Raw genomic sequence first — 18016 nt, 5'->3', positions numbered from 1 at the left:
GCCAACACTAGTAGACAAATGTCAAAGCAGGCTGCTGACAGACGAGAGCAGTCCAGCAAGCATTATCTGCAAATAAAGCATGACTTCATTTCTTCTTTCTTAGGCAATGAAATAGTCCTCAGTGACATCTACATGCCAATTAAATTAACAGTGGGTGGCTCCTGAAATGTGTTTTTGGTCAACTGCTAAAATACAGTTTTCCTGGTTAATTGTAACACAACACCTGTGTGGCATGTGTACATTTGTATTTGTCTAGTATGTGTAAGCTTACTCGTGTAAGTATTTGCAAATCCTAGTTCAGAACTGAAACACTTCTGAGATCTGTAAACTAAATGGAATTGTAATGTTATTAGCTTGTTAGAAAGTATTTTTGCTAATGCCTTCTATGGCATGAGATCAAAAACATTATTACATGCCTGGAGAATCATACCACCAAGGTAAAGGTAATTCCTCACTCTTCTGAACTGGGTTTTTTTGTTTGTTTACAAAGGAGCTGTGTTTCATCCTCATTATTACCATGTTTTTGCAATTGCAATGCACAGCTGTGCAATCTGGTGACAAATTGGCCCAGTGTAGCCAAATACTTGCATCCCTGTTTGTAAATTGAACTAAAACATACCTCATCCAGGACAATCAGGTGCAATGAGGACCCTTAAATATTCGATTGCAGAGTAATTTATTTATACACAGAATTAGAGGTCAATGACCAAGAAGGATGGTAGTAATTAAGCATACAGGTTTGTTCATATTTGTAGGCAATGAATTTCAGCTTTATGTGTTCCATAAAACCTGTGTTTGCTGTGTCAAAGGCATGCAGATACTCAGGGGCGAGAGGACACAACAAATGTGCTAGCAGGCAGCCTGTTGCACCATGTCAAAGAAAAGGGAATAGACCCCAATTTTCTTGATAGTTCTAGTTTTAAGAGTACTTTGAAAGATATTTTCTACTAATTGTCCTGCTGGGTTACCAAGCTGAGCTCCGCAACCAGAAAAAAATGAAGAGTTATTGCTACTAATTAATGATTAAGACTAATCAGTTCATCTTTTCATCTCTGTTGTAGGCCAATTCAGAAAAATACTTTTAAAAAGTATTTCCTACTGTTAGAATAAGTAGAAAATATTTCTGCACTCTAGCATCCTATGATTTTTTTGATAGGCTGTTTATGTAACATCACTCTTTTTCAAGTCAGTTTGAAGTAAGATGAAGCATTTTCCATGTTAATTCAAAGGCTGAGCACCTTACTGAGCAGTTCCACAAAGGGACATTACATAAGAGTCCCAGAGCAGTACACAGGCTTGGACCCAGCATTCATCTAGTATTTTAGGTCATCTACCAGACAGATAATTAAAAGTAAGAGGATGGCAAGCATATATGGTATTTCCTTCTAATACTTTCTCATTTTATGACTATTTTCAGCTCAGAGAATTTCCTGAGGCCAATATGATTTCGGAATTCAACTTAGTAAAACCAAGGGGCATCTATTTCCATTTGGCATTCACATTTATTGCCTGAGAACAAGCACACTGGTTTTTTCTTTCAAAAGGAAAGCAAATGTATTTTTAGATTTAAAGAGAGAGGATGAAACAAGGTGGTAGAATATGGTTATTTGCAATCTCTCGTGTCTTGGCTACCTCTGTTCAGTCTCGTCTTTATCTCTTGTCCCCAATAAGCAAGTCACAGGCTACAAGCTTTTCTAGGATACCTCCATGCTGAAGCAACACCATCACTATAATGCTTCAGAGTGAGAAAGAAAGTCAAGCATGATGCTGAAGGATAGTAGTATTTGGTATGGCAAGCTGAAAATCAGCAAGCGTGTGTTCCACTCCTGCTCCAGCAATTTATTCATGCTGTCTTGTGACTGTGTAATTCAAAGTACAACTCCCACCACTGCCTCCTGCAGACATGATTTGTAACAAAGCAGCATCTGCTTATGTAGTTTGTGTAGGATCTGATCCACTAGGCGTGCTGAGAGTACACCTACTACATCAAGCCCCGCAGGTGAGACAGGCAAAGGAACGCCTATTTTGTGGTTCCCATTGGACATGAGTAGGAGGTAACTGTCATGCCCTGTCAAATATGTTTTGAATTATTTGTATTTTTTGTAAATATATGTAAAGCATTATTTTTAGTATTATTGCTATGTATTTGGAAGCAATATAAAAACATCACATTTCCTTTGTGTTCTCTAGCTGATCGTACATTTGATTCATTTCTCAGGGGAGATGATATCACTCTCTACATCTACCTGAAATGAGGTTGTAGCAAGGTGGGTGTCGGTCTCTTCTCTCAAGTAACAAGAGATAGGACAAGAGGAAACTGGCCTCAAGTTGTACCGGGGGAGGTTAGATTGTATATTTGCAAAAACTTCTTCAGCAAAAGGGTTGCCAAGCATTGGCACAGGCTGCCCAGGGAGGTGGTTGAATCACCATCCCTGGAGGTACTTAAAAGATCTGTAGATGTGGTGCTTAGGGAAGTGGTTTAGTGGTGGACTTGGCAGTGCTAGTTTAATGGTTGGACTTGATGACCTTTAAGGTCTTTTCCAACCTAAATGATTCTATGATTCTACTGAGATGCTGAGGCACATGGCCAAAGAAAACCACTAGTCAAACTTTCATTAACAAAAGGCTTTTGCTGGCTTTGAGACAAGATGGCACCAAAGGGAGGTTTGGAGGATGACAGTTTTGGAGCATGATGTCCAAGTCCTTCTTCAGAAGCCTATGGGTATTTTGAATCTATACCTGAAGTCTTGGTTCACTCTAGCACTACATAATCATACATATTCACTGCAGTATTACCACAGCTTCTTTACTATGCCCTTGTTCATGCAAAGGAAAAGCCAGAGGCTGAGGCTTATTAATAAATAATTCTGTTTGGGAAAGTAGCCACATGGCATAGACTTCACAGAGGGAACAATTTAATTCTGCTCTCCCTCACACCCCAGGGCAGCAGCTCCGCTTTTTCCTACAGAGTCCACAACCTGCTTGGACCACAGGCACTTAGGCCCTAGCTGGGGTAAGACAGAGACAACTCTATTCAGTACCAGTCGGTTGTTAGGATTTGTTTTCTACCAACGGAAGAGCGAAGATGCTAATGAAGTGCAAAATTATCTTTTCCTCACTGCTGCTTCCATCCTGCATCTACCAGAGTTTGATTATACTTGAGACTCCAGCATGCTTCACACACCCTTGCTGGGAAGTGTGTCAGTTCAGTCTCTGTCTCAGGAAAGGCTGCTGTGCACAGATTCAAAACCATACCACTCATGCCACTAATGCCTGACCTCTACTGCAAAATGCATAAAGGTTAGTTCTCAGCTGTCTTGCATTTTATGTGGTCATTACCTATGCTAAACAGACAAAAATACTGCACTCAGTGGGGAAAAATTAATTCAGTGTCATAAAAATTTTCACTCACCTGCAGATGTAGGTGTGATTCAGGAAGCAGTCAAAGTACTGCTTATCCTCTGAAACAGAAACATACGTAAACACAGAACAGAAATGTTTATTGTCCCAGGGCTTGCCTCTGATCAGCCCCATACAGTGCACCTGAGGGTCTCAAGAACAGTGTCTTCATCTTCATTTATGCATCCTTTACAAGGATTTTGAGGCCATGCAGTGCTCTGGAAGGTAAGACACATGTCCAGTGCATACTGGTCAGACTACCAGCATAAAAGTTCAACTTTTCTTCTTCAGTTATTGATTCAGTCTTGAAGAAGTGATAAATTTAACCATGGTTTTGTTGCTAAGCTTCCCAATGATGAGTGAATTGAAAAGTCAAGACAGCCCTTACCCACATTTTAAAAAAATGAGACAGCAAAGTCTTTTTTACCTCAAAGCTTGTATATCACTTTAAGAGGATTAGATAGTTTAAGGTCTATTTACTGATCATTTCAAGTCTGTACCAAATATGAATTTCAAATCCAATAGCAGCAGACCCTAAAATATCATGAACGGTCTAATAATAGACTCGTCTGAACTCAGTGCTTTGCAGCTGATTTATAAGAGAACATGAGAATAATAAAGAACCATTAACCAAAGTACTGACCAACCCCAGGCTCCAGTTAAAAGCTCACAGACCTGAACATCTCCCTTTTTAAATCACTGTGGCTATTCAGCCACCAGCCCTGGAAACTACCTGTTTTACTCATGACCACTGTGGTCACAGATCAAAGAACTTAGGAAGGTACAAAGGAAGTGGTGAAGGGACACTGCCCATTTCAGTGGTGATCCAGTTGTCCTCATAACATTAAGTTTTCTGTAAGAAACAGAAACCTGCTTCTCATAATTACTTGATCCTCTGTGTCACTACAATTTTTCCTATTCTTCCATAGATTTCAATGCAAAAAATTGTTCAATAATTAGTTTTCCAGACTTGCTGAAACTAGGAACATACATTGGAACTTTATACCTCAGAGGAGGTACCTACAGCTCACTGGGATTTATCTCCATCCCTATAAATGGCATTACTACAGCAAATGCTATGGCTTTAGGTTATCAACAGGTTTCCCTAACATTGCTACTAGTAGGTACAAGCAATCCAGCACGTTTTTTGCTCTTGCAAGCTGTGCCCATTTAGGAGTCATGGGGCAGTGTGTATGGATGAGAATATGAAGGGGAAGTTCAGGAGACCTTTTACAGTCTTAGTGGAGTCCTAGCAGAGGTCTTTGAGTTCAAAGAGTCCAATGATGCTGGAGTGTCAGCACTGATCATCTGCCAAAGAAGTGAGGAAAACATCATGGCCTCTCCAGTGAAAGTGTGGACCTCTCTCTTCTCCCCAGAGTTTTGGGGATTGTAGTGATACATGGTCCAGGGGCTGGGGTGGTTGTATATCACCCACCCTAACACCTTTGCTTGTACTGTTGCACCAGAAACTTTCCTTAGCAGCACTATGCAACATCTGCCTTCTTTAGAAGATGGCTGGTTTTGCTCCTGTCTTTCTTTTTATTTTCTCTGTGATATTAGCTAGCCCTGCTGGTTTGTAAGCTCTGCATGTGCTGCTGTGTATTCACTTTTCCAGGTCACTTACAAGTAAAGAAAGACGAAAATTAACTTAGCCACCTGAGAAGCTCTCCTTAACGAACTTCCACCTGATTCTTAACTCTTTCCCACCTCTCTCTAAACATTAATAAGCTAGTTCTTTATCAGGCTGAATACTGACTTGCACTTTGCAACCTTAAATGTTAGCTCTACCCGAGATGCTGTGCTGGAAAACATTGTAAAGACCAAGTACATTATGTGTGACTCTTCACCCATATCCCCTCTGATGCAATGCTCACAAAAGGCATTAATCAGGTTTGTTAACCAGGCCTGCCATTTCATAAGAGACGTCAGCAGAGCCTGCCTGAGAATGAGATCTGCAGCTAATTTAGCAGAAGGTGACCTTTCAGAGGAGGCTGGAAGTCCAGTGGAGTGTGCAAGTATGGAAATGGAGGAAAGGATCCATGCTGAAACAGTGGAAATGAGGGGACACCTGTGTGAAACCTTTCGTTGAGCTCCATTACATTGCATGTTGGAATGGAAACCCGGTCTGACATAAGATGATCATTGTACTACTCAGTAACATACCAGACAATCCAAGGATTATTGCTCTGTGTCACCTGGAAGCCATCATAGGGGTGGTCTAGTCATAAACATTGGTCATGAGGAAAATTATATTTATTTCAAGGAAGCAAGAACTACGTGCACACACAGAGAGACTGGGAGCTCCAGATCCTTTCTGTTATTCAGGCTTTTCAGTAGCGCATATTTCTCATGAATAAATTGTTCCCGACCACTGTATTGCCAGCTCTGTTGGAGGCCACCCCTCCAGTGCCAGGTCAGGCACATGTGGAGGGCCGGTGGGCATATGTGACCATCCCTGGCCTCCACCCATGACCACCAACTGGCCTCCCACCTTCCCTGCCTAGCAGGGGCTGAGGAGGTGTTGCCACAGCAACGCCCTCCCCATGCGGTTGCTATGTCAACGCTCTCCTTGTGGCATCCACCTCTGGGAGGGAAAGGCTGGAAGGGTTGCCATGGAAACCATGCTCCCCTGAAGCACCAGTAACTTTGGTCTCTTCCCCACCTTTCTGTCCCAAAAATGTCCTGCCATGAAGCTGAGCTACCCCCTGGACATGTCCTGCTCGGTCCCACCCCATCCCCACAGCCGTGCCAGCCCCAGCTGCACACGGCGGCTCCCACGGGGCTCACAGCAGCTTCTCCAGCCATGCAGGGCCGATCTGATGGGAGACCTTTTACTGTCACAGTGCTGGAGCAGCTCACATCTGAGGACAGAGACAGTCATCAGGACAATGCAAGGAGCTTAGCTTGTCTTCTCAAGGGACAGTGGAAATGGGAAGGCATTGGTTGTGCTGGTGATGGAAGTGCTTGGTGGATGTGGGAAGGTGCAGCAGGGGATGCAAGTCTAGTTGGCAGTAGCTATACATTCTCAGGCCAGGCTTGTATCACATAACAACAACAAAAACTACGAAAAACACCTTTTCATCTAGAAATACTTCCTCTGTTACATCTCTTTTGAAATTCCCCAGAACTCCAGAAGGTGTGATTTTTTTTTCAGATGAGTCTTTTGTGGGAAAGGACTTTCTGAACCAAATCTGTAGAAAGGCTGTAGTTAGAAAATGTGGAAAAAATACTCAAAAAGGTATTTGAACAGAAAACATCAGAAGTCTTGGCTGCATGACTTAATACAGCCCAGTTAACGAACCCCTGCTTATCCCTAGAATATCCAAGCAAATACGTTTGTTTTAAAGGATCTCTCCTCTACGGCAGGGAGCAGCTGGGGATTTGGGGTAATAACATAGTAAAGGAATTTGCAGATATAGTCTGAAGTATCAGAATGCTGACGCTGCAGAAAATCTCAAAAAAACCCCTAGTTTCAGGGTCACAGGACAATCACATGTACTCAGTATTTGGCTTGTTGCATACACATTTTAGTCAATAAGTGATACATTAAATACTACATAAGAAGTCTTTGCATTCAAGAATTCATCAATGCGCAGGATTTAGGACTGTCAAGAGTTCATGTGCATACTCTGAGATTACAAATACCTGCTTTGACACTGAATCTGAGAAATGTATAACAAGGTCATCCACTGATGAATTATCCAAGGGGCAGAGATGGGCTCTTCTCAGGGATAAGGAGCTTCATACACATCTTAACTCGTTATACATCTGCTGTTGCTTATCTACAAAGAAGTGAAACATGTAACTGCGGATAACCTCAGATCATCAAGGGGGAAACTTAGAAAAATGCCCAGATCAAGAGATATTGAGTTATCACAGAATCACAGAATGGTCAGGGTTGGAAGGCACCTCTGGAAATCATCTAGTCCAAACCCCTGCTAAAGCAGGTTCTCCTAGAGCAGGTTGCACAGAATCACGTCCAGGTGGGTTTTGAATATCTCCAGGGAAGGAGACTCCACACACTCCCTGGGCAGCTTGTCCCAGTGCTCTGCCACCCGCAAAGTAAAGAAGTTCCTCATATTCAGATGAAACTTCCTGGACTGCAGTTTGCACCCACTGCCCCTTGTCCTGTCTCTTATTATATCTTCTAATAAAGACACACTTCTACCTTATCATACCTTTGAATGAAGAACTCTTGTTGTTCTCTAAGTGGTATTACCGTGCAATTAATTGTCTGGAGCGGATTTACAGAAAACTAGAAATCATCCTTTAATCTCATCCTAAAGGTCACTACTTCATTTGTAATTGGAAGAATTTTAATCATATTTCACATTAGGATCAAGCAGTTCCGAATCAGTCTCAAAGTCAACTTTGTACTTTGCTGTCTTCTGTGTTCACCATGTGGCATAGAAAACTGGCTTACAGTATGACATGAAAGATATGCAAACGATCATTCCTCTTCACTAGACGTCAAACCTTATCTCTGGGGAAACAAGAACTTGTTTGTGTAGAAACCTCAAATCATGATGTTCTGTATATTATTGAATATATGTCTTTGATCCACTAGATTCTTAAGCTAAGAATATACAGTTATTTCTGGTTATCAGTCATCTAGACCTGCCTAAGCAGAAGCTGCTTAGTTCCCCATCTGTTTTCCTCATCTGCTTTCAAAACCTGCCTATACTTTTGGTCTTTACAATGCCGGTAGCTGAGAGTTCTTAAATTTAATTACGTGCTGTACAAAAACCTGTTTGTTTTCACCTGGTAATTTAATTTTTCCACTTTCTTCAGCTGTAAAATATTGACAGTACAAAATCCTTACCACCTTTTAAACCATTCATTATTTTATAGGCTTTAACTATAGACCTCTGGTGATAAACTTGGCTACGTATCATTTTTCAAAGTTATCAGATGGATACATCTCCTCTCAAGTATTACTTTCTTCCAGCAAAACACCTGATGGAAGTAGTGCTGGTCCTAGCTGTAACTCTACTAAAAGAAACTTCGTTGCAAAGAACATTGATTTCAGTCCATGAACCTTTCCCAAAGAACTTCCAAACTAAAACTGGATATAGAAACAGGAAGACAGGGAGGCTAATTAAGGTATATACGTCTTCAAATGGGTCTATTTATCTAGCTTATTCACATTTCTTAGCTTGATGTTAATGATGAAGTGGAAAAAAGCCTTTAGGAGGTAATGAGGTTAGCGAGGTGAAATGGTGTACTGCATGTAGCAAAACAACATGGAACAGTATTGAGAATCCAAGTCGGAGAAGAACCCAGACATGAACCAGTTAATACTTCCTAATTCATATCTACTTAGAAAATATGACTTTCTTACAAATTTTATCAGACTAGGGAACTCAAGGACAAACTCTTCAGTGAGTGGCTTGAAAGAAAGCAAGCTACTTGAGTGTTATGTGATGTCAAAACAAAAAAGGAACAGCTAATTCATCTTTGAAACATCCAACTTCCACAGGAACATCAGTATTGACAAAAAGACTGTTGTAATTTAGGTACAACATAGAGGATAAATTAATATTCAGAAGCAAGAGAATGTTAATCCATAGCCATTTCTAAGCATATTATGAAATGACTTAGTTTCAAAGTAAGAAAGAACTTCAGAAGATTTCACTTCCATACACAACAGTTGTTACTGATATCAAATTCCCAATGCTTTAAAATTGCATAAACACTTTTGAAATGATACCCTGAAGCCAATTGTAGATGAATTTAAGTGACCATCATAATATAACAACCTTTAGAAAGAGTTTGGTTCCATACTTGTTGCTCTTTTTTTCAATAGTAATGATTTAAAGGCTTGAATAGCCTATATAGATAAAACATATACATGAGCTAATTGTTTTAGAACTCTTATCTCGATTTTTCTGAGGCCTGTGTTTCTCTGCCTAAGGCATCAGTGTGGCATATACTGTTTCAAATACAGATATTCTGCTCCTTCTACAAAATAAATGGAAAACACATGTTAATAAAAGAGACGTCCGACTAAGATTTCATTCCTCTGAAATTTTAATGTGGGAAAACCGTCAATGCTGCCATCCTGCACCTAATTTGATCTACTTTGCACATTAAACACAATGGGATTTGCAAGTATACTTATTTACATGTAGGGGACAGTGGATAACATCATAAACTCATTAGAACTAATATAATAGGAGTAGAAACATGACACATCCCTGTACGGTGGGTCTGTACAAACCTCCAATAAAGTGCCAGCTAATTCCTCTGTTAACGTTTCTTTCCTGGTCCATACGTGGGAAGCACAACATACACATCTCTACTCAGCAAACTTCAGGCCAATTTTGGAAGAAAAAGTTCACAGTCAATTTGGAGTGTGGAAATGGGGAGGTGTTATACAGCAGAAAGAACAATGAGCCCCTCCTGGGCAACAACAGCAAGTGGATGGCAATGGAAATGAGGCAGAACATTGAGAAATCATAAATGAGAGAGGTTTGGACAAAGGGAAGAATAACATGAGGAGTTAAAAGGAACAGACACAGGGCTTACAGCCAGCAGAACCACATCACCTACCTGAAATACTTTTGCCAAATTGTCGAAGAGGGCTTGACCAGCGCTCACTTTATGCTTGACTCCCCTGACTGTGCCATTTTTGCTGAGGATGTTGACTCGCTTTGTACCAAACCTCCTCTCTTTAGTGGCTCTGACTAAAATGAGCAAGTCATCCTGCTCGTTCTCATTTTCGTCGCACTCGGACCCTACGTGTCCATTCTGCTGCCCATCCACTTCGCTCAGCCGGCTGGTTTGGTCAGTCTCTGAGCTACTGGCATACTCGGAGTCCAGAGAGTCGGCAGCCTCCCCGTCAGCGTACACCTCCTTCAGCACCCTCCCGCTGTGCGAGGACGCAACGCGGAATCGAACCTTCCTTGACAGCCTCTCGCTGTCCGCCTTTATCTCACTTTTAAACATCGCCTCTTCCATTGATATAAGCAGTTTGCATTGTTCCAGCGTGGTGCCCATTGCATTTGCCAGTTTGTCACACTTAACAACAATATCAGCGCTGTTTTCTGTTGACAGGGGTTCTCATATTAAACTAAAGAGGGTTCCCAAGAAGCTACACTGCCGTTCTGCAGTTAATAATGGATGCATTTGTGCTATGGTTACCTTTAAACTAAAACCTGTAATATGATCTAATCAATTAAATATTAAAAAGCCATTGTGTATTTTTTAGCACTAAGGAAGAAGCAAGAAAGGGAGAAATTATATTCATTGAATAAAATAAAAATTCAAATCCACAGACGATAAACCCAGAACAGAAATTACATGAGTTTATATGAATGCAGTTTTTGTTTGCCAGGAACGAAAAAGAGGAAGACCTTTTCACAAGGTCTGCAGAGTCAAAACTGTTGATGTACATTACATCTAAGGGGAAAATCACAAACTTCAGCACTGAAGAGGAGTCAATGATGGGCACGTTTCTTTCATCAAAACAATTCCCCTACCAGTCAGACCTCATTCACCAAAGTTTGCTTTTTATATAAACTTCCAGAGTTTCAGCAAGGAGCTCTGACTTGGTGTTTTGTGATGCTGGCCTTTTCACAGACTGGCAGGGCAATGGGGAAGTGATTAGTCACAATGTGCTGCACAGAGTTATGCAGTGTTATTAAATAAAACTGAGCCACAGGTAGTACCACACAGCCTCTGTTCTGCTTTGCCAATTATTCAAGGGACTGGGCCAAGGGAATCTGAACAGGGAATAGGAGGAAGCTAATTAACTGGAGAAACAAGGATCAACCAAAAGTAGGTGGATTCAACCACAGTGGAAGCCAATTCCCCTATCCCAGCAAATCACAAGTAGAGGTTAGCTCAGCATGAGGTACCTGGCTCTAGATGTAAAAATAACAAACCCAAACTTGAGGTTTCTGGCTAGGTCTACTAAATATCATGTAGCAGCACCTTAGACCCCCAAGGTGGTTGGTTCTGAGTTTGCATGATGGTCTCTACTTCCAGTGCTATTTCTGCATTTTCATCATCTAAAGTAAAATGCAAAGTATTCCTTAAAACAGCACCAAGAACTCTTCTCATTTTCCTAGCAAACATTCCCTACACTCTACAGCTCCATTCGCTCTCTAGACTCATGAATACTGAATTGCTTCCTGAAGCCTGTGACCCCCCCGACAGTTGTAGGCATGAAATGTGTCCCCAGACTCTCAGCCAACCCAGAATGGTAATGCCTATGGTCACAAGCAGCTGCAGAGCTTGAAGCATCTGAGGAGGCTTTCTGGCCAAGATTTTGGAAATGCAGGCTCAGATCTTTCAGCAGTTAGGTGGGGGTTATTGCAACTTTCTTTTGAACAAGAGGCATGAAAATACTGCTTTTCAGCCCAAGTAAAATCATCAGCCTTCTGACTAAAATTGCTTATTTTCCATCTACAAAATGAAAACAGAAATTATTAGTGGTATTTCCTAATGCTAGTGGTTGCCATGCTTCTTTCTAAAATGAGATGATTCACTGTATTATCAACTACTATTATTCACACAGAAAAAAATAGGTAAAAATAATAAGTTACAAGACTTAAAATGCATTGCTAGTCATCTTTCAGAGAAGAAAAACAGCTTCTATCAGTCTGTATTAATATTGAATACAGTTACAAGACACCTTGTGAAAACCGTTTCGGGGTGGGAGGTTGAATCACACTGATTGTGATATAGCCGCTTTAGCAGGAGCTTTGACAACAAATACTGTTCATCATTACTAAAAACCGGCTTTAGAACTAAGAACATTCTGTAGCAGAATTGATATTTCAAAATGTCTTTCATTGAATTATCCAAACAGGGCTGCAAGATACCTGGAGAAATCACTCAGCCTGTTACCTACCCCAAAGTTAACTATCATCATGTTTCCATGATTATCTGAGTGATCTCCTGTTGGAAACCTGCAGTAATTAACTGTTCATATTAAATTTTAATTAAATAATAAAACCCAAGTGCTTTGCAAAGAATTGCCACAGATTAAAAAATCTGAGCTTCTATACCAGAAATATTTTCCACAACACTTTTATAACATTTTTGTCTCCTCCAATTGATGCTGTATATTCTTTAATACAGAAACAATTTTACTCCTATTGCAGGCAACGGAAAAGCTGGTATTGTCTGTAGTGCAAAGGATTTGAAGCTACCTGAATGATTTAAAAAGTTAATGTAGCATTGAATAAATGCAGAATTAATCAGTACCGCATTTTAAAAACACTCCAAATACTGTTAGCATCTTGTTCTCTGTTAGTAGGAAATTAGCTCATCGTTTAGTTTCATGGCAATTCCATTCTTCACTGAGAAATATTTTTATGCCTGGTTATGAGAAGCCATATGCACAGCTTTCTCTGCAGAAAAATAGTTAAGCACAGTGGAGCATGTCCCTTGACAGAGTCATTTACACACATAATTCATCTTGATGTTCCAGCTGTGGACCTTCTCTGAGCAAACATGTGACTTTAAGGGTAAGTGCACATAACCAGCAGGAAACAGATTACAGACTTTAAACTGGTTGTCTTCATGACAGAAGACATTTGAGAGTTCAGAGACCTGAAATGCACATATTTGTACCATCTGCTGGGTGCGTGTTCTCAACAAAGGCAAAGAGGATGAAACTTGACTAAGCATCTCTGTCCCTCTGATAGAATAAAATTTATAGTAAATGCTGACACTAACTCACCCAGTTTGATGCTGCACCTTGCCAGTTGTCATATTTGTGTTTATCATTTTCTAGCTTCTCTAGACAAACTTCTTTTCTTTCAAAGGTTTATTTCATTTAATGAGCAATATCCATTAAAAACCAATGTGGTGAGTTTTTTTGATGCATGTGATATTTCTTACCCATAATTATGACTCTTCCTGAGTCATTTGGCTATTGTTAGGTCTTGGGTTTGCTTAGTTTTGTTCCAAAGTTCTGCTATTGATTAACTTGAAGTCAGGGGGTCTGGTAAGCATAAAGTTGAAGCACACAGATTAAAAAAAAGTCACTACAGAGAGAGAAACTTTCTGTAAAAGAACTACCTGGAAAGGAGGTATTACATCCATTGACTCTTCTCTGACCTTGTCTCATCTCACAAGGAACTGGACCAACCCATTACCTTGATGTTGTGCTAAATAATACGGTTTCCAGCAAAATCCTCACATTTTATCATGTTCAAATTTATCCCTAAGTTGAAAGGAACAAAGAAAATTATGCTTCTGTTAGTTGTTGACTTCTGAGGCTTCTTTTTGGCAAAGAGTGAAGATAACAAAACTGGATGAAGCCCAGGGGACAGATGCTGTACAGTGCAGCCTGAAAGACAAACATCTGCTCTGAGACACCTGAGAACCTTCCACGCTCCATGCAAGAATGTGCCTGAAGAGGGCAATTCATCACATCTTTCTTCCATGACAGAGAAGCAAAAGTCTAACTAATAAGCTTAGTCTGAATATTTACCTTTTAAATGACTGGAATTAGGTCAGGTGAGCAAAACTCTTTAATACTTTTAGGATGAAAGGTTTGAACTAAGCTAAAGTAGCAACCACATTATGCCAAGTGAGACCTTTATAGCTGTATCAGGAAGGGGAAAAAAAAAAAAAAAAAAAAAAAAAGGAGCAGAAGGTAATAGAAGGAAACTAGTCTCATTTATAACCCTGACACAATTTCTTTAATATGTAGGTGAGATCTAGCTCTCAGAGTTCATCATATGTAAACATATATATATTTCAATTTCAGCAGCTTATACAAGTAGAGATTCTGTCCTAGGCACTCCATTTCTGTAAGTTTGCAGCACTACCAGCTTCACCTTGGGAAAGGACCGCTGATCAACAACATTAAACTGTAGCAAAACACTTGGAAGAGTACCTAGTCACCTGTATTAAGCAGCAAAGATTGCTGGCATTTTGCTGAAGAAACATAGCATGTACTATTAGAAACTACCATAAAAACGGACCTTGTGACATTCCCTTTGATTGGAGAATAAAAGGTATAAGGCCCTGTTAGAGCTGGTAGTATTTAAATAGCAGCTAAATGAAAGCTGAATCATGGAAATGAGACTTCTGGAAGAAAACCTGTGTCCAAAAAAAAAACTAGCTTGAAATCAACAAGTGCCACATTCATTTCTGAACATGTGATAATGTTAATATAGCAGTTTACCCCATGACAAAGCATTATACTCTCTGTTTTGATGCACAGTGTCAGTGGGGCCATTTTGCTTTATGTATTTGCAGGTCATTAAGTATATATAGCAAATCTGTAGGCTGACTTTGATACCATTCACACAGGTGTCATTCATCATTGGACAGCTGGCATGAATTGACAGTGAGATGTCTTGTGATACTAATTTTTCTTCACTCTACAAAGTCTGTTTGCAACCACCTCTGACTTTATTACACTGGTAGTAATCAGAAGCATATTCTCTAATCTCTAATTGTTAATGCACAATTAGCAGAGCAATCGACAGGACCAGAAATTCAAGAGCTCTAGATTTCCCATCTGTTGTTGGGAAGCAGGTATTCTGGTGTGTAAAAGCACATGTGGGAAGCTGAGTTTGTTCATTGTTACAAGTCAAGTTTGTGAACAACATGCTCTATGCTTTACAGATTACAAAAGCAGATGATTTGAACAGTGAATGCTAAAATGGTTTTTAGCTGAGACATATTTTGTGCACTTCCCACTTGCTCAGAGAAAGAAAATTCCCTTTTGCTAAGCTGGAAAAACTTCAGTCTACTTTTCTGCGGGTCCAGAATAACATTTAAACCGTAGTAAAGTTCAGGAGGACACACAGAGCATGTTCAGGTATCCATCAAACAACTCTTGCATCTAGCAGCTGTTTGTCAGGCATAGCAGCTGCTAAACAGAAACACTACAGATGAGAGCGGACGGAGCATACTGTTGCTATTATGTCTAATTATTCATATGACAAGTGCTTTCCGCTGCCATTTCATTTTATTTGTAGATATCATTTAACTTCTGTTAAACAATTGTTAGACAGAATGGCAGGGTTTCTGTGTCTATGTTTCTGTTTACGTTAGTGAGTTGGGTGTGTTGTTTCTTCAATTTATATAACCAAGGAGTTGAACGAGGAATTCAACCCATGTATCTAGGCCTTTTTGCCAGGGGTAGCAGAAAGCCTCCATTTCCAAACTCTTTAGGGAGAAATGTTCTACATTTTATCTGGAAAGGTAGTCAACAACTATCTTTAACTTAAAATTCACAGCCATTTCAGCATAGTTTGTTCACTTCCACTTTTTCCTTGGTAGCTTTCCATAGAAGCCAAGCTGCTGAGCTAAATGCAGCAGCAGTGGTTCATGAAGAGCTTCTTTCTTTATCCGGTAGTTCTGCTTCTGCTGAAAACTTATTTTATTTACTGTGAACAAAGTAAAAGGTCATCTCTTAAATATGTTAAATAACTCAGTTACATGAGGCACAGACCAGTGCCTTCAGGAGAGCCTGGCAAATACTTCTAGCCTAATGACTACTGTAGTAAGAATAGTGACTGGAAACTTTTATCTATGTCAGACAGCTGATAATAGGCGTTTATTTCTTCTCTTACACAGACGGTCTCAAAATTCATTGTTTGTAGACCTATTTTTTCATCTGTTATCGTCATAGGATGTGTGTAAGTGCTAGCTGTCTCCAGAAGCTTTAGCCGGTAGTTGGCCATCAAAATTTCTGGTGGCCACCAATTTTAGAGTCTAGAATAAGACTGAATTTATATGCTGATCTCCGTTAAGATGTTTGGTATATTTTCTCTTGTGTTCTAGTTGAACAGGTAAAAATAGCGAGAGAAAAAAATTTCCAGTATAGCAGCAATTTATAGAGGAAAGAAAACTGTGTTACGAAAAGCAATGTTTTATAGATACAATGCATGAGAAAAAAAAAAAAAATCAGCAGAGAACAAAAAATTACATCATAAGAGATGATTGCTTAGCCAGACTTTTCCCTTGTGGAATGTACTGGCTAGATATTAAACCAGATATTAAGTTCTCTCTACCCAAGTAACACCACAGTGAATTGTGAACCTACCAGTTTGTGAGGCCACATATGCAGTCCAGGCAGTCCTACTCAGTGTAGGATTAAGAAGAGTGTGCACCTCTCCACTCAGCCACTTCTCAGCTGAGCACAACAAGCAAGTCCCAAGGAAGGAGGTCTGGATGCCAGAATCCAGCATAAAACACATCTGATAATCACCGTCAACTATGGAGCAACCATTAAAGAAGAATGACAAAAATGTTGCTTTCTGTCTCCTGGTTCCACAGTGGCTCTGTTTGAGCCCATCCCAGATTGAGTTTACTATCGTTAATACTGGACACTATAGTTGAGACTATGTTGCAAAAAAAAACAAAACTGGAGATTAGAAGACATTAGTGGTAGAGCAAAATATTTGTACACATTTCTTGCAAGTTCTGCTTAAACCTCCTCAATGTGGAAATGTGCTCATGTCTTATTTGGTGTTTATAACACCTTTTCTTGAAATCTGACCTAGTATCTAATAGTTATTCTCCATCAAATGTCACAATTCAAATACCACCAAAAATCTGGAAGAACCTGCTACAGGAAGCCCTGATTCTCTAGGAAGAACATCTTCTCCTGTACCCATACTGCATTTATCGTTGTTTCAAGTGACAAAGGAACAATGAGGAACTTTAGAAAGAGATTTACTCTTTGCTTGGAAAGCAAAATGATGCTCAGACTCATGGTAGTTTTCCAGGCTAATTTTCAAGGATTGCAAACTTGTTGTGAGCAAAGATTAAAAACTCAACATGAAAGCTTCAGAGAATCATTTCCATTCTCAGACCTCCACATGAAACAGCCTCAGCAGCAGCAGGGATACCTGAACACTGTCCTGAGATTCCTCATACATCTATTTCTCTTAGCTCCCACTAGAGACACAGGCCATCTCTCTGTGTTGGGCCTGGTTTTGAAAAATGAAAATATTACAGGTATAGGGATTAAAAGGATCTGGCATTCAGTTACACTGGAATAAAATGGGGAGAAAGAACTAACATTCCACTGAAATTCAATCTATTACTACTCTTCCTCATGTGATTCATTACCATTTGTTAAGTACTCCAAGTACGCTTTCCAGGATACCCATGTTCATGGATAACATCTCAGGATAATATCAGCTAAATAAAATTTAAAATAAATTATATCAAACTTCTGTCACCTTTTAACTCATAAATATATATATTCATATCTATACAAGACAGAAAATCCTTATAGCCCTTTCTATAAGGTAGGTATGTTAGGTCTATATGTTGCTTTCAATATTTTGGACAAATTCCAACCAGATCATTGGTGGCTGCATTGTTAAATTTTGGATGTGGTGGTCTCCCCCTTGCATTGCTATGTTCTGTAGAACGGCTGTTGAGTCCTGCTGCTGAGCTGTCAACACTTCTTCAGTGAGTGACCTTATTTAAACACATCTCTTAAATGTTCCTTGGAGACAAGAAAGATTTAATTATATAGTTTTACTGGAATTGCTCTGAGACTTTTATAAAGAAACAAAAAAGAGTTATAAGTACTGTGAGTGGGCTTATGTTTTTTAAATTTTATTCTTAGATTATGAACATGTTTTTCAGGTCGATTTATATCCAGCCTGGGTTTTTGGATGGGTAATAC

General features: G+C 39.8%; 1 protein-coding gene across 1 annotated transcript in view; it reads right to left on the bottom strand.

The window, feature by feature from the left end:
• GRXCR1 (glutaredoxin and cysteine rich domain containing 1) overlaps positions 1 to 10486 on the bottom strand; it is a 41179-nt gene extending 30693 nt beyond the window's left edge. The window contains exon 1 of the mRNA XM_027813440.2: positions 9952 to 10486. Within this exon, the coding sequence (XP_027669241.1) occupies positions 9952 to 10398 (447 nt within the window). The 5' untranslated portion in view covers positions 10399 to 10486. The remainder of the gene's footprint in view (positions 1 to 9951) is intronic.
• Between the last annotated feature and the right edge of the window lie 7530 nt (positions 10487 to 18016).

The sequence above is a fragment of the Falco cherrug genome, chromosome 1, assembly GCF_023634085.1.
Source record: "Falco cherrug isolate bFalChe1 chromosome 1, bFalChe1.pri, whole genome shotgun sequence".
NCBI classification, from domain to species: domain Eukaryota; kingdom Metazoa; phylum Chordata; class Aves; order Falconiformes; family Falconidae; genus Falco; species Falco cherrug.
This window is presented reverse-complemented; position numbering and strand designations above follow the sequence as displayed.